Source organism: Lynx canadensis, chromosome B1 (assembly GCF_007474595.2).
Source record: "Lynx canadensis isolate LIC74 chromosome B1, mLynCan4.pri.v2, whole genome shotgun sequence".
Taxonomy (NCBI): domain Eukaryota; kingdom Metazoa; phylum Chordata; class Mammalia; order Carnivora; family Felidae; genus Lynx; species Lynx canadensis.
Genome location: NC_044306.2, coordinates 172,469,015 through 172,491,224, shown reverse-complemented (window position 1 = coordinate 172,491,224; position 22,210 = coordinate 172,469,015). Strand labels below are relative to the sequence as shown.

At 43.1% G+C, this 22,210-nt stretch overlaps 1 protein-coding gene and 1 long non-coding RNA gene across 5 annotated transcripts in view; one reads left to right on the top strand and one right to left on the bottom strand.

Moving 5' to 3' along the window:
• The window catches only part of RHOH (ras homolog family member H), a 45,493-nt gene extending 37,722 nt beyond the window's left edge, over positions 1–7,771 (top strand). For all 3 annotated transcript variants that reach the window (XM_030313998.1, XM_030313997.1, XM_030313999.1), the window contains exons 2-3: positions 5,938–6,051; positions 6,367–7,771. In XM_030313998.1, coding sequence (XP_030169858.1) covers positions 6,562–7,137 — 576 coding nt within the window. In that variant the 5' untranslated portion in view covers positions 5,938–6,051; positions 6,367–6,561 and the 3' untranslated portion in view covers positions 7,138–7,771. The remainder of the gene's footprint in view (positions 1–5,937; positions 6,052–6,366) is intronic.
• On the bottom strand, positions 997–5,992 carry LOC115512704. Of its 2 annotated transcripts, none has more exons than XR_003968462.1 (3): positions 5,906–5,992; positions 5,598–5,781; positions 997–2,495 (listed from the first exon to the last, which is right to left on the bottom strand). It is a non-coding gene; the product is annotated as an uncharacterized LOC115512704 (long non-coding RNA). The 2 variants fall into 2 exon arrangements; XR_003968461.1 differs by having other exon boundaries at positions 1,001–1,787.
• Positions 7,772–22,210: the final 14,439 nt, after the last annotated feature.

The window sequence follows — 22,210 nt, the reverse complement described above, 5'->3', positions numbered from 1 at the left end:
AAGGGGAATTACTAATGCAGGGCTGAGAATGAGTGAAACGAACTCTTGCAAGATAAGACTTAAGATAAAATACTACTTGAAAAGATGTTCATTGCAAAGGCAGTAACCTTATTTTAAAATATACTTTTTCTTGAAGTTTAATCTACATACAGAGAAATGAACACATTGTAGATCTACAGCTTGATGAATTTTCACAAAGTGAACACACTTGGGCAACTAGCTTCCAAATCAAAACACAGCACACTTGTAAAATACCAAACTGGTTCATTTGTAGGATGAGAATAGGGATCTGATTGGAAGAGGTGGCTAAAGAAAAGTGTCTTGAAACTGGGTTTTGTCGAAAGCATAGTTTTATCTGAGATCCTTTGGCTCAGGCTGGTCGGAATGATGGGTGAAGGGTGACACGTGGAGCTGCTGTGGCTTGGAGTCAGACTCTAGCTAGGGCTCACTTTGCCTCTGCCATGTGCTTGCTGTGTGGCTGTGGGCAAGTCTCTACGGTTGTGAAACATGAATCTCTGTGCAGACAGCAACGATCTTGTTTACCGGGGTGCTCTTGGGACGTACTATGGTGTCTGCCACACAGGAAACCCCAAACAAAAATTTTTTTAAATGAATAAAACAACTAATCAATAATACAAATTGCTTGGTACGGTCCCTGAAAGATGTTCAATAATGTAAATAAAAGCCACGAAATGACCCAATGACCCAGTAATACCATGTTTGTGAATATGTCTCCTAAGAAATCATCCCATGTAAAAGTAACTTATATATATGTATATGTGCATATATACTTTTTATATGTAAAATAGGACAGATGTGGGGCACCTGGGTGGCTCAGTAGGTTAAATGTCCGACTTCGGCTCGGGTCATGACCCATAGCTAGTGGGTTCGAGCCCCGCATGGGGCTCTGTACTGCCAGCTCGGAGCCTGGAGCCTGTTTCAGATTCTGTGTCTCCCTCTCTCTCTGCCCCTGCCCTGCTTGCACTCTCTCTCTCCTCTCTCTCCTCTCTCTCTCTCTCTCTCTCTCTCTCAAATAAATAAACATTTAAAAAAAAAGCACAGATGTGAGTTATAGTGAAATACTGGGGAACTAACTCAAAGGCTCTGCTAACAACGGAGAATGGCAGTGCAATTATGAATTGTTGAAACAATGGGAAGCAATTTAGCTAAAACCTGGCAAGTGTGTAGACTATATTGAAAATCAGCATTTTAAAAAAATCTGAGAAAATGTTTAGAAGACATAGATACGAGTGTATATTTATTAGACAATGAGTAAGAATTTGGAGTGATAAAACTTAGAGATAATTACACTTTTTTTTCTATTAAGTTGCTTAAGACTTTTTGAATTGAGCCCCCCATCCCCCACCCCTGCCAAGGAAAAGAAAGGAAATGAAGCATGCAGCCCCGTTGCCAGATGAGGAGCTCTCCGTGGGTTCACCCATACAGGGCAAGGCCTGTTCTTGCTGTGGTGTCCCTGCTAGGCAGGGATGGGCCGCTGATGGAAGGCCCTGGCAGGAGATGTGTTGCTGAAGAACATGATGCTTTCTTAATCACCTAAGTGTGTTAGATTCGTGGTAGAATCAATTTCCTTAATGAATGAATTGGCTGCCGCTAGAGCAGGTCCTTTGCCCAAAGCTCTTTTGAGGAGGATGACATTTAGACGTATTCTCTGTAATCGACAGGCCATTCTTGGCTGATGGCAGCCCTGGTTCACATTTGGCAAAAAAGATAGTTGATGATTCCATCAGCATTTTGAAGTAAGCCGCCTCAATCCAAGCCCAGGTAACCTAGAAGTTGGCATTAGTTAATGATGGTCCTGATTTCACCTTAGTTTTATCTAGTGCTCTGTTGTTCTAAGGGGCTGTCTCACAGAATAAAGGAGAGAAGACTTCTAAATGCACAGTTGTGTAGAAGTACAAGCACGAATTGTTGCTGTGTTGTTATAATTTCCACCTGATGCATATCAGCTTCCTGCAGGGAAGGTCAGGCAGATCTTATTCTGGTTTTATAGAGGAGGGATAAGTGTAAGAGGACCAACTTCTTTATCGGGGTGTGACGAAGGTTACGTGAGAGGTTCATGGGGACAGATTATGAGAAGACAGAGGGGAGCGCCTGATCCAGCAGTAGGTCAGATCATCAGAAACCATTTTCAAGAAGAGGTGGGAGCTGGGGGGTGAGTGAGGGGCAGGTCTTTGCAGGCAAATAGAGACGCACTGAGTTTGTCTGAAGAAGCATCAGTACGGAAGAGCAGGTACCCGTTAGTTGGGATGGGAATTGAGGCCCAAGTGAAACCAGGATTTCCTACTGGATGTCCCTCAGCTTTCCAGGAGATGAGGCGAATTAGGACACCTCGTCCCTATGCCCTCCTTTTTGTCTGCTTTTGTTCTTTTGCTGCAGTAGACAGAAGATCCTTCCACTTGCCCTTGCGAGGGGAAGCCTCACTCCCCTCTTTCCTCTGTATGTGTGAACATCCGGGCCTGTGGAAGGCGTACTTTCTGTGAAAATGGTGAAAAAAAAGAGAAAGGGGGCAAAAATCAAGTTACTGAGAACTGAGAGCTTCTGAGATTAAAAGGTCGTGGATTCCAGTGTGACTTAAGTCCTCAAAGGGTCACTTGGTGGCGTTACTCAAGATGCCATCTGAATTCGCTCTCAGTTACTCTTCCGTGTGGAGGGACACATAAGTGGGTCATCCCTGCCGGTTGGCCACTTGTGCAGTACCACTGAAACCCACATCTATTTTTCACCTACAGGTCCATTAGTTTCTCCTAAAGGGAGAAATTCCACTGAAATCAAGCCCATCAGCCTTCCACACTGACTATGGGACCCACAACGGCTCTTTTGTGGGTACATGTGACACGCCGACTGGAGATGATCTCTCATGTCTATATAGGGTATTGCTCTAACATGGACTGGAGCCCCTCCCCTCCCCTCTCCCAGCTCCATATTTAGCCATCTGCTGAAGGCTACGTGTGTCATCAAAGTTTATCATCTGCCTTTACTGCTATGGAGTAATACAGAGGTTTACGTTCTTGTTTTCACCGAGGCAGGTAATAACATTTTCCCTCGTGGCCTCCGTTCTAATAGAACCACAGAGAAAGCTCATTTTGTCAAATTACTTTATAATTTGGGAAACTGAGGCCCTGAGAACTGATTTGATGTGCCTCGGGGTGTTAGAACTGGCTAAGAATGAAGGTCACTGACTCTTGCTAGGTGGAACAGCTCAGACAGGAATTTCTTTGTTCACATGATATTTTTGTTTTCATGCTACAAGAAGAAATCCCCCTCTTTTTGGTCACGATGGCTTGGTATAAGATACACAGGGCACTCTTTGGCAGAGAAAACTCTATAGTGCCACTTCAAATTCCTCACTTATAATTAATATTTGTTTAGCATTACATTTAGTAATTATTATTTAACAATGCTATTAGTAGTAAGGACTACTTATTGTATGTTTGCTATGTGTTGACTATGTACATATAATATGTTTACATTTGCTAAGGATTCTTTTTTTTTTTTAATTTTTTAACGTTTATTTATTTTTGAGACAGAGAGAGACAGAGCATGAACGGGGGAGGGTCAGAGAGAGGGAGACACAGAATCTGAAACAGGCTCCAGGCTCTGAGTGGTCAGCCCAGAGCCCGACGCGGGGCTCGAACCCACGGGCTGCGAGATCGTGACCTGAGCCGAAGTCGGACGCCCAACCGACTGAGCCACCCAGGCGCCCCTGCTAAGGATTCTTTCAAATGCTTATTTATTTATTTTGAGAGAGAGAGAGAGAAAGCTCAAGTAGGGGAGGAGCAGAGAGAGAGGGAAAGAGAGAATCCCAACAGGTTCCTTGCAATTAGCACAAAGCCCAAGGTGGGGCTCGATCTCATAAACTGTGATATCATGACCTGAGTCAAAATCTGGAGTCAGACACTCAACCTCCACCCAGGAGTCCTGCTCTGTGCTAAGGAGTGTATACATCTAAGCACACTTAATTCTTTCAGCAACCCCATGTTGTAGATATTATTACAACAATTTTCAGAGGAGGAAATGGAGGCTGAGGGACATTAAGAAACGCTGCTAAAGTTGTTGCATGGGTGGTCAGTTGGGAGCTCGGATTCAACTCCAGATCCGCCCAACTTTAAAGTGGTGTTCTCAACAATTTCGCCTCATCTACTTCTTTTTGCAGATACTTACTTAGGAAATTTGGCTTTTACTCAATCAATCTATCAGAAAGATTTTATTTAATAACCAAAAGCCTGACACATGCACATTTTTTCCTAGCTCCAGTTCTGCTTCATTGGCATCAAAATGAAACTCAAAAATGTCTTAAAAGGTCTTGGCTCTGGACCAAGTAATGAGAGGATCACAAACGCGTATATTTAAGTCATCTATAGTTCTAAAGAGCTAAGGTCTGAGACCTGACAGAGAGCCCCCCAGGGGAGACTTTGCTCAAAGGTCTGGTGACAAAGAGGTCAAGGACCATAGTGCATGAGTGACCCAGTGTGAGTCTTCAGACAGAGTCCAGCTGAACATTTGACATCCCAGTCCCCATGCCACAGACATTCAATATTTGGCATTTTAAATAAATTGTAGTGGAAATACATAACATGACGGTTCCCTATAGGTCCCACATGCCAGGTTCTATGCTAAGACAGCCTCTCCACAAACTGCATACTCACAATAATTTCATGAAGAGGTAATTTTCTTATTCTCATTTTTATGAAGAAACCAGGACTCTGAGAGTTTAAGTAATTTGGCCAAGGTCACCCAGCTCACATATCGTTAAAAAAGTGAAAATGCGAAAATCATGTGAATTATGTATTTGATTAACTTATTTGCAAATGCTGTTATGTCTAATGAAACAAACAGAAACTACGGGTTGATAAGAACAAAAATTTCCCGGAAGGGAATGTCAGGATTTAGAGGAGTGATTTTTTTAAAAATTATGTTTTGGGGTGCCTGGGGGGCTCAGTCGGTTGAGCGTCCGACTTTGGCTCAGGTCATGATCTCACAGTTCGTGGGTTTGAGCCCTGCATCAGGCTCTGTGCTGACCGCTTGCTCAGAGCCTGGAGCCTGCTTCAGATTCTGTGTCTCCTTAACTCTCTGCCCCTCCCCCGCTCAAGCTTTGTCTCACTGTTTCTCAAAAATAAATAAATGTAAAAAAAAATTAAGAAAAAAAGTTACGTTTTGAAGCAGACCTATGGGTCTGTTTTACGTTGCTTTACATATAACAAGTCAGGAAGACAGCCTGTGGGGGAGGTTATAAGCCCATATTGCATTAATAACCTTTAGTCTGAATTTTGGTCTGAAAGATTTTTCCTTCGTCTGAAGCTGGTCTGTCCTGTGATGATGTCCCTGAGCAGAAGGGACACCGTCTCCAAAGCTGATCTCATTGTCTGGAGCTCTTACACCTGCAGTGAATGAGAATTTATTTGACCCTTTCTCGAAATTCAGATGCTGTCATATTTGTACAGTCCTGTTTAAGAGACAGGCACTGAATATGTTTGCTTTTAAGCCAGTTATTTTATATGACTAGGGCCCAGTGGTGTTCCTGGTGCATACGTAGCTGTTTCGAAACGTTGGAAAGAAAGAACTAATTTAATCCTCACCACATCTCTGAGAAGTGGTTCCTCAGTTTATCGCATTCTTGCAGATGTGTACACAGAGGCTTGGAGATGAAGTCACATGCTCAAAGCTATGTCGTCGTATTGGTTACGGAGCTTGATTTCAGATGCAGAAAACGCCAAGGACAGTGCTCTCTCTATTACATCTGTAGCCAGTTTTTGACAAAACCTGAAAAGAAAAACCACAGCAAAATTTTAGAGTTCTGGTGGATTTCTTTTCTCTGACCTCAGCATGAATTCCCACGTAAACCAAGGACTGGCGGATTAATCAATGAATGAAGAGAAGTGCCTACATTGTCACTCATTACATTTCTCTTTCTCGTAGTTCCCCAAGTGGCTGGGGTCCGTTAGAAACTGAAGCTGCTGTCTGCTGCCTTCTCCACTTCTTGGAGCAGAAGCCAAGAGAGAGCTGTTTGAAGACGCCACGTTCACACATCAGGTTGCTATTGAGGTCTTTTTCGTGTTGATATCGGAGCAGTTGCTGGTATTTTTATCATTAGCCTGATTTAGAGATAAAATCAGCTTCTGCTTCTTACTGGGTGGGGTTGTGGGTGTCTGTGCTGGGGTATGTGCCCAGCTTTTCTTGCCAAAGGGAAGAGTGAGTGGACAGTGGGTTGGACTGGCTACACGGAGGTGGGCGTGTTTAATCAGTTTGCCAATGAGGAAGTTCCCCGTCATTGAAAAGGGAAAAAGAAAGACTCAATTCCCTCCACCCCTCACCCTCCCCCCCCCCCCCTTGTTTTCTCTGTTGCAGTTGAAGACTAGCCGTTGAAGGTTTTCAACGTAGATTGTGTCTCCCTCGGATGGACGAGGAGAATTGCTGTCAGGGGTCCTGAGAAACCCCATCTGGTTTTCATTCCTTGTGTTGAATGGCATTTGCTTCAGCAGCCCACTGAGGGCCCTTTTACTTGGGATTCTGAACTTGTAACCCAGAATCCAGGCTGGGAAGATGCTGAGTTCCATCAAGTGTGTGTTGGTGGGAGATTCTGCTGTGGGGAAAACTTCTCTGCTGGTGCGCTTCACTTCAGAGACCTTCCCGGAGGCCTACAAGCCCACGGTGTATGAGAACACAGGTGTGGACGTCTTCATGGATGGCATCCAGATAAGCCTGGGCCTTTGGGACACAGCGGGCAACGATGCCTTCAGAAGCATCCGTCCCCTGTCCTACCAGCAGGCAGACGTGGTGCTGATGTGCTATTCTGTAGCCAACCATACGTCTTTCCTGAACCTGAAGAACAAGTGGATTGGTGAAATCAGGAGCAACTTGCCCTGCACACCTGTGCTGGTGGTGGCTACTCAGACTGACCAGCGTGAGATGGGGCCCCACAGGGCCTCCTGCGTCAATGCCATAGAAGGAAAGAAACTGGCCCAGGAAGTGAGAGCAAAGGGCTATCTAGAGTGCTCAGCCCTTAGCAACCGAGGGGTTCAGCAGGTATTTGAGTGTGCCGTCCGAACTGCTGTCAACCAAGCCAGGAGACGCAACAGAAGGAGGTTCTTCTCCATTAATGAGTGCAAGATTTTCTAACTTCCCGGAGACTTCGCCCACACTCATTTACTCACCCCAAAGACTAAAGGGACAGGGAGAGCAGACAAGCCGGCAAGGACTGATGCTCTTTCTAGATACATACTGCACAGCACTTCCTTTCGGATACAGTTGTTGATGAGACTTGGCCACTGGCTGTTTTTATGAAATACACTCTAGAAATGGACCGCTTGCCCAGTCCAAATAGAAGGTCCTATAATGAAGACTCTCTCTTCGATTAAAAAGCCAAAATAGCCTCCATAATTTTGGACAATGAAGTGAGTTTTTCAAGGAATTCCATATTTAAAGACACATTCTATTTAAATAATAGTAAAATGTATATCTCTTGTATATAATTAGTTTTTACGTTTGGAAAGTCTTTCCCTACGTGCTCCCACACACAATTGTAACCCTATGGGGCTCTGCCAAAGGTCTGTAGTGTTTTCACCTGAAGTAGTAATTTTGTTAACACCACTTGCCTGCTGGATATTACCAGGTAATCAAATTTTGAAGTGACCATAGCCTTATCCTTGCGATTAATTTTCCATCCACCTGTTACTCAGCGTTGTGTATAAAATACCGTTCAATAACATAAGATTCTTCAATACTGCCTAATTAAAAATTAACATTTGAAGTAGCTGTCACTCGATTTCTCTGTAATTATATAAAAAAGCATTTCTTATTTATGATACTACCTTTCACCCAAAGAACTCCAGTTATGCACTAAGCATTCCTCCCTCATTTGCCAAAAGAGGTGGGAGGAAAACCTTCCAGGTAGGGAATCAGACGGCTCACATGGAGCAGAAGTGAGGCAATCACACTTTCGTTTCAGGAACTGGTGCCTGCTTTTTCCAACACCACGGTTCCTAGCTGGCTGTAGGTCTTGGGAAGAAGAGCAGGCCCAAATTTCCGTGTGATGGTAATTTTGCAAATTCGTTATTTGAGTGCTAACGTGAGGTGGCATGGCAACATCATGTATTAATTTTAGGACCCAATCCAAGCAATTGGGAAGGTGTTGACCTATATGTGCATGTGGGTAAGGGGAAAAATGGAAGAACTTATAATTTTTACTATTTCATGAATACGAAGCACCCGTGTGAAAAAAAAAATTTGCAGAATCCAAGCATAGGGAACAAACTGCATAGCAATTGTTACGATAATAAAAAGTTATCAGGGGAAGTACTGAATACAGGAGGATACTTCCCCACCCCACCCCCACTCCCCATTCTACCTAACGGCTTAAAAGCAATGATCTCATTCAGCTGTTGAAGTTGGGAATAGAGGTCTATGTAACTTGAGAGAGAACTTGTGACTGCAGACACCCAGGTATATCATTTGCTCACCTAACCACGTTTGTTAAAGTACACCATTGTTTTAGTACAACATGGCCACTGCATACAAACGGTAAGAGAGTTGACATAAATGACTATGATTAACTTATATTGGTATACCCAACCTAACCTTCTGGTTTCCTTATGTGCTCAGTCCTCTGCGGCTATGCTCAGTACCAAAATCAGGTTTGTGCTCGTCCCCAGATTCCTTTCTCCTTCTCTTCTCTCATTCACATCCAGGAAAGGCCCAGGACCTGGAGCTTAGTCTCTGGAGACCGGAGTTCCCTGGTCTGCCTTCACCCAGACATCCCCAGTCCTCCAGTCCTGTGGAGGACTCTGTGTCCTCACCTCTGTGTCTCCCGTGTGCCTGGCTTGAGAGCACCTATATCCAGCTCTCTGCACTGTGTGTCCAGAGGGTTGGAGTGCTTGAAAGCTGACTAGGGCAGGGAAGACGAGCACAGCTCACCTCTGATTTCCCTGTTGATTCTGACCCTCTCCTCCAACATACAAACAGTATTTTTTATTTTTTATTTTTTTTTAGAGAGAGAGAGAAGGAGAGAGAGAATCCCAAGCAGGCTCCATGCTCAGTGCAGAGCCTGATGCTGGTTCGGTCTCTCAACCTGATCATGACTGAGCTGATCATGACCTAAGCTGAAATCAAGAGTCAGATACTTAACCAACTGAGCCACCCAGGCACCTCCAACATACAAACAGTTTAAAATCACTCATTCAGGTGTTTTTTCAGGGACAGGCTTTAAGGTAAAGGGGTATTTAACATGTTAGCAGGAATGAATTTCTACTCCCTAAGATTGGCTGTCCCCAGGCTTTTCATTTTTTTCTTGTTGAAGGGAGGTGGGAGGGTTGTCTGAAAATGGGAGGGCCCAGGTACCTGATGCTAAGTGAAGGAAGAGGAGGTGATTCCATGGTGGAAGGGGAGGAAGAAGGGAAAGTCAGAGACGGCACTCAAATGGCTTTGCCTTCACCCGGGCACGTGCACAGATAATAAGCCCTCTGCCTATTGGCAGGAACCAAGCTCAAAGGCTCCCTCTGGGTATGCTCACACTTGCGAACAGGAATCCATGTATAAGCCCTCCCCAGAGAGCTGGCAGAACTTGAGGCCAATTAGTGTCTGTCTTCCCTGCTAGACTGTGAGTTCTTGAAGGCAGAGGGAACTCCTCTGCATCTTAATATCCCCAGGGCCCAGCACAGGGGAGGAACCATCGCTAAACAAGGTTGTGTTGAGCTGACTTGGAAAGAGAGACAAGAATTGGGTTGCTATGGTGCAAGGTGGTTATGAGAAGGAAGCAGATCCTTGCTAGCCTAGGGGGTAAGAAGTGAAAATAGGTCATTTTGTTGGAGTCCCTGCAGTGTATGTTCTATGTGTGTGTATATTTGTTTTGCCTGCCTAGATTCAGGCATATGTTTCTTGCATTTCAAAACTCATGGTACCATTTGGTAGACTACTGTATGTTGATCCTTAGCTATTCTAAGTAGCAACATTAAGTATGCTCTTGTTTATATTAAAGAATTGATTTGAGTGCTTGAGTAATTCATCCCATTCAGTCTTACTTAATACTGACTATCTGAATGGGGCAGCAGAATCTAGTGTGATGAACTGAGGCTGAGCAATGAGAAAGCCCAAAGCATCCTAATGGTTAAAGTTCACAGAGTGCCCGGATGTCCAGGCACTGCGCTAAGCACTTGAGTGTGCATTATCTTACCGCATGGTGTGTGTAGATGTCGACACTAGTAAGCACACTAGTAAGTACATCTTGCACGAGGAACCAGGCTCAGCCTGCTGATGTGACAAATCTTAGGTCAGGCCGCAGGTGAGTGCCGACACCAGGAGTCTTGGAGTGCCGACACCAGGAGTCTTGAGCAGGTCTGTATGACTCCAAAGCTCTGCTCAAAACCACTGTGCTCCACTTCCTCTCAGAGCAGCCCAGTTGTATGTATGGTTTTGCCACATCCGATCTCAGGCAGCCTTGTAGACCCCACCCCCACCAGTCTAGCGGCTTATATTTTAAAAATTCTTTTTAATAAAATATTGCAATCTGATCTTACTCCTCCCTTTTTATCTTTCTTTCTGCTAATGAGAACGAGATCCCCCAAAGTCACAGAGCACCGTCATTCACAAAAAGGTCCCTGCTCCAATTCTTGGTTTTTAAGGATAATTTCATTGTTAATTTGGAAAGCCTGGTTCTTTCCTTTTAAGGATTTGGTACCAAGGAAGGGCATCTATCCAGCATGAGATCTGTAGGGTTATGATAGGACATAGGGGACAGGGTATCTGTGAGTATTCATCCTCACTGCCAAGAAGACAACCCTATTGGTTGAGTCACATCAGAACAACTCAAGGGTAGGGCCTTATTTTTGCTCAGGCTGTATCTCTCCTGCTACTACAGTAAAACATAAGATGTTGAGTAGCTTTTCACCATTAGAGATCAAATGAACGCTAGAATTTACTTGTGATATAAGTTCATTAAAAGTACTTGATTCAACCTAAAGTCCACATTAACTTTTTTGGTTGATTCTAAAATATATCCTAACGTGGAACGTAATACTTAATGGTAGATAAAGAGCCATTGGGAGGGAGTAAGAAGCCAGACTTATTTTGGAGTTAGAAAGTCTGCATCATGTGTCTTTCAGTCTCAGTTTCCTGTCTTAAAAAAGATATTTATTCCTGGGTTACTTTAAGAACTAACACAACAGTGATTGTGGAAGTGCTTTATGTTGTAAACTATTGTTCACATGGTGGTGTCATTATGTTTTTGGTGGATTCCTATGCAGATACATAGGCTGAATATTCTAGATCAGATTAGAATATTCTAGAACTTGTCAATAGTGGGTCACATGATGGGAAAGCTATGCAGAATTAGGAGCCATTTGTAGCAATGTTAACTAGAGCAAGATGAGTAAATGACACACGATGATAAAAGCAACAAACTACATTTGACTGCCTACTGGTTCCAGGCCCTGAGCTAGGCACTTTACATGCATCATCTCATTTAATCCTCATCCAATGCTCATATTAGGTATTATTCTCTTTCTGTTGACAAGAACCTGAGGCTCAGACAGATATATGGAGACATTTCCCTTGTACAGTTACTTTTCAAAATGTCTCAGTTTTACCATGTAATTTTGGTGTGTTAAACTCAACCAGTTATGATAAACTGTATTTAATGTCCATTACACTTGTTAATTTAGCTAAGACAGTGAGAATGATCCCTGTTACACACTGTAGGGGCACACGGATGATTAGGACTCTGCTGCCTTTCTGTGTGAGCTTCCTTTTGTCATTTTTCCTGTGACAAAGTCTCAGGTGGTTTATATCCCACTGTCCTGGTGGTCGCTGTTGGCTGTCTTTACTCCCCCCAGTTCCATTTTCCATTCTTGTTGCCCTCCTCTGAGCCTGAAGGCTAACCCTTTGGACTGTATAACCCAGGACCTCTTCCTGACTGGCTTCCACTTGGATGTGGCCAACGGGAGACTCTGGTTGGAACTCAGAGGATAGGAGGAAAAAGTGGTTGGATGTTTTCTTTCCCCTGCTCCTTTCCAGCTTTGGTGATACTTGTCAATAGCTGTGAGTCCTTTCATGGCTACAGCTCTGGGCAGCCTCTCCTCCACATTTCCAGCTTTCAGTGGGCTCCAAGACAACATTTCCTCACTTTGCCTCTCAGCCCTAAAGGAAGTAATGGCTTCCTGCTGGTGCTAGTTTGAGGATGCAGCAACATCGTCCGTTATGTTCTCTTAACTCAGACCTGCAAGTTATGCCTCATTCAAGTTTCTTCATCTGAATGACCTGGGATAAATTTGGTTTCCTGTGGGATTCTAATATACACTCACTAAATTTTAAGTCATCTGTATGTTCTAACATAGAGTACTGAAACCTCTACTGAAGGGTATGGATTTGGTAGCTGGCTAACTGCCCTGTCGTAAGCCTCAAAGCCCAGGAAATATCACTCTCAACATCTATTTGCTTGAAAGAGAAACAAAAAGTATGTTGACTAATCTGAATAAGCAAAAGAATAGTTTTGAGATAGCAATGTTCAAGGATTGTGTGTCTTCTAATGACATATTTACATTTAAGAAGCCCTGCTATTATCCACAATATATAAAAAACTACTACAAATCAATAAGAAAAACAGCCTAATGTAAAAATGGGCATTTCTCAGAAGAGGAAACATGCATGATATGACCAATAAACAATAGAAAAGGTGTTAAGTTTCATGAGTAGTCAGGGAAATGAAAACAAAATCCACATTGAGATGTCATTTTCATACCACTACATTGACAAATAACTGAAAAGTATCAGTATTAAGCCTGGCAGGGATATGAAACTATTGGAAATCTTATATGATGTTCGTGGGGGTGTCAATTGGTATAACATTTGGCAACACTCAGTAGTGATGCATAGCCTGTATCCTTGACCCAGAAATTCCATGCCCTAAAAATACACATGCTTAGATTTCCTGGGAAGCATGTATGAGAATGTTCTTATTACTGTAGGTAATAGCAAAAACTAGAAATAACCCAATGTCATCAACAGAAAGTGGCTAAATAAAATTTTGGTATATCACACGCAGAATACTATGCAACAATAAAAATGAATGAACTGTAGGTGTATATATCAATATTGATGAATATAGTAATTCATCAATTCATCAATATTGATGAATGTTGAAAAAAAGCAAGCAGCAAAATAATATATACAATATGGTTCCATTTAGTGAAATTCAAATGCAAGCAAAACTTAACAGTATAATCTTTAAAGTGAAAAAAAAAATTAAAGCGTGGGAATGATTAACACAGCATTTAAATAAGTGGTTACCTCTTCTGGGCAGGGTAGGAAACACAGTTGAGCAGCATCATCCAGGAGTGTCACAGGCATTAGTAATGTTCCATTTCTTAAGTCTGAGAAGTTGGTACATGAGTGATCATTAAATTTTTTCTTTTATTTAATCTTCAAAAAATATTCTTATGTGTTTTACACACTGTTTTGTGTGCCTGATATTATTCATAATTTAAAAAGTTTTTTAGGGGTGCCTGGGTGGCTCAGTCAGTTGAATATCCAACTCTAGGTTTTGGCTCAGGTCATGATCTCACGGTTTGTGGGTTCGAGCCCCATGTTGGGCTCCATGCTGACAGCGTAGAACCTGCTTACGATCTTCTCTCCCCCTCTTTTTCTGCCCCTCCCCTGCTTGTGATCTCTGTCTCTCAAAATAAATAAATAAACTTCAAAAATAATTTTTAAAAAGTTTTTTAAAAGTTCAGATTCTACAAATTGCTTGTACTTGAATTCCGGTTCTGCCACTCACCAGCTTCCCAGCCACCTGCAAGTTAACTAACCTGTCTGGACATCAGTTTCCTCATCTGTAAAATGGAGACAATAGTATCTTAAGGTAGGGAGGATTAAAGGAATTAATATAGGTAAATGCTGAGGGCACCTGGCTGGCTTAGTCAGAAGAGCATCCGACTCTTTATCTTGGGGTTGTGAGTATGAGCCCCACATGGGGCCTAGAGATTACTTAAATAAACAAAACATTACTAAAAAAAAATATGGGTAAAGGCTGTACAATGTGTGGCACATAGTAAATGCTCAGCGAAGGACAGCTGTATCATTTAACTGTCACATTATATACTTTAGAGCTGGGACGACGCTGCTGTTTTGCGGATGAAGACACTAAGATCTTGGGCCGGTTAAGTGACTTGCCAAAGCTCCACAAATTGGTGGCAAACCCAGACCACCAGATCACCTCACTCTTCCTACCACCCTTTTGGGTACTCTTTTTCTAAGCTTCATGAGTAGAGAGTTTGTTTTGTTTTGTTTTGTTTTTTCACCTGTTTACTTTTTGTAAATTTGCTTTTCAATCCGGGTTTCCGGTACTTAATAATTGGTAGTGTTATTTCTCAACACAAAGCAGGCGCCTTTCGAGTCTTACAGAAGGGATCAACAGAAGCTCAGTTCCCCAAGTGGAAACAGATCTCTCTTCATTTATTTATTCATTCAGCATTTACTAAACTCCTTAGGCTCTCTGTTGGGGGTGATTCACAGGAAGTGGTGGACTCAGTCACTAAAGGAGGTAACGGCCAAGCACACCTCCATCACTGGAGTCACCATGTTTCATAATTACATGTTTATGTTTCCAACCTCCCATTGTACCATGACCTTCTTAGCACCACGACTGCAAACAGCCCAAGTTCCTGCTTTTGTGGAGTTTAGAATCTAGCTGGGTAGGGATAGGTGTGTATGTGTGGATAATTATTATGTAAACAAATCAGGTAAATTGGATGGGCGATCGGTGCTATAAATAAAATAAATTAGGAAGAGGGAGAGAGAATATTCAGTAGTCTATGTTTTTAATCGAGAAGAAGCCAGGATGATGTAGACATACCACATCATTTAACGATAAACGATTCCTCTGAAAAAGGAAGCAGACTTCACTTTTTCTCTGCTGTCCCCAAGAAAGGGACGCACATGCTTTTCACAATAGTCAGTGTTCACTACCCAGCTTTCTTCAGAAGTGACTGACTTCGCTGGGGATTCCAGACCATCGCCTGTTGGTTTAGGACTGTTCCAAGGGCTGGATTGGCACATAGGCTGGAACGGAAAATGACATGATTTACAGAAGCAGGGTAGTTTTGGGGCTTACACAGGCAAGAAGTTTCCCACAGATCCTGAAAACAAGGAAGGAAATGACTAGACCGCAGGGTGTAGATAGGACTCAAAGTAGAGCCTAGAGCCTTCCTGCGGGGCCCTTTGGAGCGATTCCAAGAATCTGCATGTACACGCAGCATGGGCCTGAGAAGCAGCAAGGTCCCAGCACACCGGAGCCCATCTGCTGATACAGCCGCATGTGATTGCCCTTTTAGAAAGAACAGAGTCAGGTGCCCCAACCTGCCTGTGGAGCTACTACACTGATGCAAACAGGCAAGGGTACAATTTACCAGTGACTCACCGGAGTTAACCCACGACAGTGGCTAGATGGTAGAGCTGTGGTCTCAGGGAACTGGAGATTCACTGAGGGTTTTGACTGAACATGTTTTTCAAAAAAGGTTTCACAGACTCCCAATAATCACTGTTCAGATGTACTTCTAGAATACATCCCCTTTCTCTTCTCTTCCTCCTCCTCCCCTTCGTCATTTTCTCTCTGCAGCCGGGTACCCGCCTCCCATCCCTGAGTGCTCCAGCATCTGGAACGGTGCCATGGCCATAGGAGACTGAATTCCATTCCTTGAGTGGGTCAGTCCTCACTGCCATTATCTCACATATTCATTCACGTAGCGCTTAAAAAGCGTCCAGGCTGCTTTCCCATATCTTAACAGTAATAATCACCAGTATTTACCTAGCACTTTATAGGTTATTAAGTACCTTGTGGACATTGTCTCGCATGACCTCACAGCAATGCCGTGGGTTATTGCTGGGCTCATTTTATAGACAAAGAAGCTAAGGTTTGGGAAAGCTAATGCCTCATCTACACACACTTAACTGATGCTTGGCAGAATCGGAATTGTACTTAGGTCTCTTGGCACAAACTTCCCATTTTCCATTCTAGCAGGCTTTCATCTGGGGCTCAAGGTGACTCTGTAAAGTAGACGTGAGAGAGATGAGGCCCAGGAAGGTGAGGATGTGTCCGGGCCTTACATATGTGTGTGTGTGTGTGTGTGTGTATATAATACATATAATATAATATATATTAATATATAATATAATATATAATAATATATAATATAATATATGTTATGATATAGTATATATTATACTATTTATGTAATATTTATAATATATTATGTTATATAGTATTACTATTGTTATATTATCAGACTCACACTTTTGGAGTTGAAAGGGATGTCAGGGAGGAGTGAGCCCAACTTCATCACTTTACAAATGAGGAGACTGACTCTCCTAGTTGTCCAAGGATATACAGCTTGTTTCAGGCAAAGTTGGGGCTTGAGTACTTGGTCCTGGGAGCTTGTGCCTCTTCTGTCAGGCCTCCGACCTTCCAGCCTCTACCTTTGAGCTATGGACTCTGTGTCTATTTGTTTCAGGTCGCAATTATGGACATTTAAAGATTTACCCTTTATTTTAAATGTCAGGGGCATTGGCAGGTGATTAAAAAAAAAAAAAGAAAAGGTCAGAGACAGAGAGCCTCCCCACCGCCATGAAACCAGCAACAATAGAAGCAGGAAGACACAGGACACAACAACCTGCCAGCAGCACTGTCTTGCTTGTTATTAACAAGATCAACAGCCAGAAATACAGGCCCACAATTCAGGGCTGAGGCTTGAAGGGTTCAGGGGAAACCTGAAGGTGTTCTCACAACCCTCTACACAAAAGCTCAGAAGGGCAATCTGCAAGCCAGCCTGCTGGCTGGGGCAGGTTAAAGGAACATAAAGGAAACAAATTCTTTACATCTGTTTATCTATCTATCTATTTAGATATAATGGAATATATATAAAGATTATTATAGGGGCATCTGGGTGGCTCAGTCAGTTAAGCATCTCTTGACTTCAGCTCAGGTCATGATGTCATGGTTCCTGAGTTGGGGCCCTGCATTGGACTCTGTGCTGACAGCATGGAGCCTACTTGGGATTCTCTCTCCCCTTCTCTCTTTCTCTGCCCCTCCCCTGCTTGCTCTCTATCTCTCTCCAAACAAATAAAAATAAATGTAAAAAAATATTATTATATATATTCTATATGAATATTATATATATTCCCCCACAAATGTATGCCTACTGTTGAAAAGATTAAAAAAAACCAGCAAGGCAAAAAGGCAATAATAAAAATCACTCCGATAATCAGCATTACATCATCTTTTATATTTATCCTTCCAGAATTTTTCTTACACACATATGTGTGTATTTTTACCATACAAGGATTGTATGGTATAATCGGATTTCCAATCTGCTTTTTTGCACTTACTATATTGCAAACAGCTTTCAGTGTCAGCATACTAATGAATATACATACTCCTACGTTGTGTATAAAGGCAGTGTGTTAACTATCCCAGATTTTTCCGAGGAACCTATAACCACATGCTTGTTCATTGCATCTGTGGTCGTCTTTTGAACTTTGCACTGGAAAGGTAAGAGAGTGTGAGTATGTGTGTGTGTTGGGGGGGGGTAATGTCGTAGTAACAACCACAGATATATCCAGCCCTATGTGCTTTACATATATTAATTTATTTACTTGTAAATAACCAAGATAAAGTCACTGTTATTATCTCCATTTACAGATAAGGAAACTTACCCAAGGTCAGACACTGAGTTAAGCTTCAGTCCAGGCATCTGGCTCTAGCCCATCTCCCGACCACCTCACTTTCAACAGTGGTTCCACACTCTAGCTCTTAGGTCACATAACTGGAAAGGCCTATGGGAACATCTTGAACCAAAAAGAAAAGTCTTGGTATGACATATGTGAATTCCAGAGATTTCTTTCCTAGAGAGTCACCTGTCTAGTTCATCACAGTCTTGTTATTAACAGGCATCCATCCAGTTCTTCTCTCTCTGGTCTTTTCTCCTGTATTTTCCTCCCAGTGTCCCTCAATTTTTTATATCTTCTTTGCCCTTCCCACAGGGCTGAGATCCATGTAGAAGCTCTCTGGAGGTGGCTTAACCCCTTCAGAGCAGAAGAGCTATGAAACAAACACACATTTCTATTGTTAGTATTGACATCCATCAGACAGAACCTGTATACATTGTCAGGCTTTCATGGTCACTTTCCTCGATTTTACCAGACTTCTGCCCAGGAAGGGCTGGAGGGGGACTAGAGAGGAAGGAAAAGAGGGAGGTGGGGTGGAGGAAGAAAACCCCCATCCTGCCACAACACAGAGTCTCCGATTTTGCTCTGCTTTGATGCTAATGTCTCTGATTCTCCCTGATTGGGTCTGAAGTTTGGGGGTAGGGTAGGGAGGAGACAGTGATCGCTGCTGAGTCGCCATGCTATGGCATGGCTCTAAGAAGCTGTAGTTGAGGAGGTAGAATGGACACTTCTATTTCTCTCTCTCCAAAAAATGACTAGTCATCTTAGTTAAGGCTGATGTTAGACCTCACTGGCTGAAGGTTTGTGTAAGGCAAACTCATGGTCTCTCTCTCTGCCAGGGTATTTTTTTCAGAATGGAACTTATCATGTGATAGAGTCATCTGGCTTTTCCAACGGGTCTGTCTGTGATCGTCTGATTAAACTGCTGTAGTAAAAGATCTCTATTACTATTTTTTAAACTTCCAATCGTTGCAGACCAATAATGTTTAAAAGCACATTGAATTCCTAGAAAAAAAGACAAAGAATTAATAGGAAAAAATGAAACATAAAGGGACATATAAAATGTAAGTCCCATTTTTTATTATTAGATTCAATAGACATTATCCAATTGCTAAAAAAACTTCAAATATATCCTCTTTCTTTTTTTTTAAGTTTATTTATCTATTTTGAGAGAGAGAGAGAGAGAATGTGGGCACAAGTGAGTTGGGGGGGGACAGAGAGAGAGAGAGAGAGAGAGAGAGAATCCCAAGCAGGCTACATGCTGTCAGCATGTGGCTCAACATGGGGCTTGATGTGGGGCTCAATCCCACAAACCTTAAGATCATGGCCTGAGCCGAAACCAAGAGTCAGAGGCTTAATGGACTGAGCCACCCAGATACCCCTTGAATATGTCATCTGGATTTCTGTGCTTATCTGGCCATGGTCTGGTAATAGTTTGTAGACCTACCCTGCCTGGTCTTTGGATTACACTTTGAGCAGGGTTGATTTAGTTCACTAATTTATTCTCTGTTTGCAAAAGTTCATTCTTTCACTTATTCATTCTCTGAATAAACATTCAGTAAGTGCCAGTTATAAGCCAGGCACACAGGTTGATGCTTTTTTGAGATTACTGTGACATCATGCTTATGTGTTATTACTACATAATTAGATTGCAGCAGTCATGTACCAAATCAATATAATGTGATGTTCACCATAAGAGCATTGAAAGAAAAATTGTCCCAGACCATGTCCAAGACCCTTTCTGTGTGTGATGTAATTCAAAGCCTCCTCCTGGAAAGAAAATAGGTACTCATGATAAAACACTTATGCAATTTTCTGATGGAGTTCTAATGGAATTGACTTGTTCTGAGAAACCAGTCACTCTTGTATACCCTCCCCTTCCATCCCCAGTTGACTGTCAGACAACAGTCTAGTTGACTTTTAACCAGACATTCTTTTCTTTGTGTCTAGTCTAATAATGGTTATCTGGCCATTTTATCAAGTGTAGATCTTTGAAATGGCCCCGACCTTTGGAGAAAGGCTGCAATACAGTTTGACAGATGTCTATATCTAAAGAGGAAGGAGGAGGTCCCATTTTGGTTGGATTGGTAGAGTGTGTGGGAGCCAGTGACCCTTGCAAACTTTACAATATTTCTGAGTTTTAGTTTTCTCATCTATGAAATGGAAAGAATAATTCCTGTAAACTAGGTGAGATATGGAATGGAAAGGAAAAGGCTTGGTACATAATATGTGCACCATAAATACTCACCGTTATTATGATGATGACTATGGACCTTGGTCAAGGCTTGAAGTGAAAAGCTTTGTAAGACCAGGTTACTTCTTGGCTCCAAATCAAGCTCCGGGTCTTGGCTTGCTCCCATAGGAATGAGAGGAGGAGGAGCAGAGCCACTATGGGCCTCAGGAAAGGGACCATCTGTGGCAGCAGGAGCCTAGTCCCCTGGGAGGAGGAAAGGGCTGCCTGAAGTGGGTAAGTCATCTGGGCTTGCATGTGGAGTAACATTTGCATTTCCCACACTTTCAAAGCTCCCCCCCTCCCCAAGGTAGAGGGGAGGGAATTAAGCTATGCTGAGCTTGGGGCTGATTCCAGCCAAGAAACTTACCCCAGAGCCTGGGCCACAGCAGGTGTGTGATCTGGAACCCAGCCAAGTGTGTTCACCCCACAGCAGTGGGAGAACACAGAGCTCTTCTGTGGTTTCAATTCTGTGGCTGTTACTCAGGTACCATTTATGGGCTGCCTTTTTTTCACAACTCTTCTCTTAGCTCAAGGCTTTGGCCAAGGGGAGGAGGGAGGCTGCTGTATTCTGTCTGGGTCGATTTTCTTCTTTCTGTGCTTGGTGGAAACACACTTGTCAAGTAGTGAGTCATTTTTCTCCTTCTACCTCAGTCTACTTTCTTGAGCAAGTGAAGTCCATGTGTAAGAGGCTCTGGGAGACAGGTAAGGGAGGGATGGAGGAGCAGACTAAGGAGAAGGAGGAGGGGAGAAAGGAGTCTGTGCTCCCAGCTCACATTATATTGTGGAGACAATAACTAACAGTTCTCTGCCATGGCCTCTACAGTAAAGGGAAGAGGAGGAAGCAGAAGAATAGAAAGTGCTGATAGCCTGCAGGGCACCCTTGTGAGAATTAGAAACAGCTCTTGCTCTGGGTGCACATGGACCCGTGCCAGCCCACAGAGCCCGGCAAGCTCAGCACAGGCTGGTTTCTGTCTCTCCTATCTCCTTTGCCTAGAGCCTTGTTCAGTGAACAGGCTTCACAACTGTGACGAGCAGCCCTGATGGTGGGAAGACCAGTCCCAGTGGTGTGGAAGGTGAGGGCTCACAAGGAACTGAGATAAGTGAAACCAAAACCTGCACTTGGTAATGGTTACAATATCTGGTGGGTGTAAAGGTAGAGTGCATTTCCAGAAAGAAAGCCTTATTTCTAGGCAACCACTCCTACTCATTGAGTATGGCTCTTCACTTTCTCCATTGAGCCACTGGTCAAACACTGCATGACCTTGTTCAGCCCCTCCTCTTCCACCAAGCTTGGACTCTATCCCTGTTTCCCCCTGGATCGCTTCCTTTGGGCTCCCCAGGAGGAGGCTTCCTGGACTTCAGAGTGGAATTTCTACCCCTAGCCTCCTGCTGCTACTGTTCATTACCTCTTTGAGGAAAGCTCTGGTGCCTTATTCTGATGAAAACATTCTTTTTTTCCTCTTACCAAATGACAGCTATTTTTAGAAAGAAGGAGAAAACGAGAGGGTAAAGAAACATGAGAGTAGAGAAAATCCTGCTTAGTCACACGCATTTTTTTTGCTTTATTTCATTTTTTTCTACCTGGAGAATGTCTAACGCTTTCATCATATTTGAAAAAGAGTCCATGACCCTAAAATTTCAAGAGCTGCTGTTATAAAATGATTCATGAAATCCAAACAAAAAGGGCAGAGAATGTTCAGGGAGGGTTTATTGAACTTACTTCATTCCACTGTCTGATTTTCAGCGAATTATCTAATTTCTTTGGGACCATGGTCATGAGCACTGTTGCTTATTTTCCTGACTGGCTTGGATGGCCCCAGAATCACATTATTCTAATTGTCAACTAGCAGGCATGCCATTCTCCAGTCCCTCACCCTCCATGATGTCACCAGAGTTGTAATCCTAAAGCCTGTCTTGCGTCATCTCTCACCAGACTCCAAGCGGCAAATTGGGGTTAACCTTCTCCATTGTCTGGCCCAACCAAACTCTCTGACCTCATCTTGCTCTGTTCTTTAATTAGCCCTCAAACCAGCCATGCTGGTCAATTTCCTGCCCCACCACACTGGCATTATCACCATCTGCCTCCAGATCATCACTCATAATCTAGATCCTTTTCACCCTTTCCCCCCAGTTTTCCAGAACCTTTCCAACATGGAAGGTTAGCTCTCTGAAGTGGAGTGCTTTGCCTCCGTGTTCCTGTCACAGTACCCCATTCGCCCCATCATAAACTCCATGATTGTGTGCCGGGAC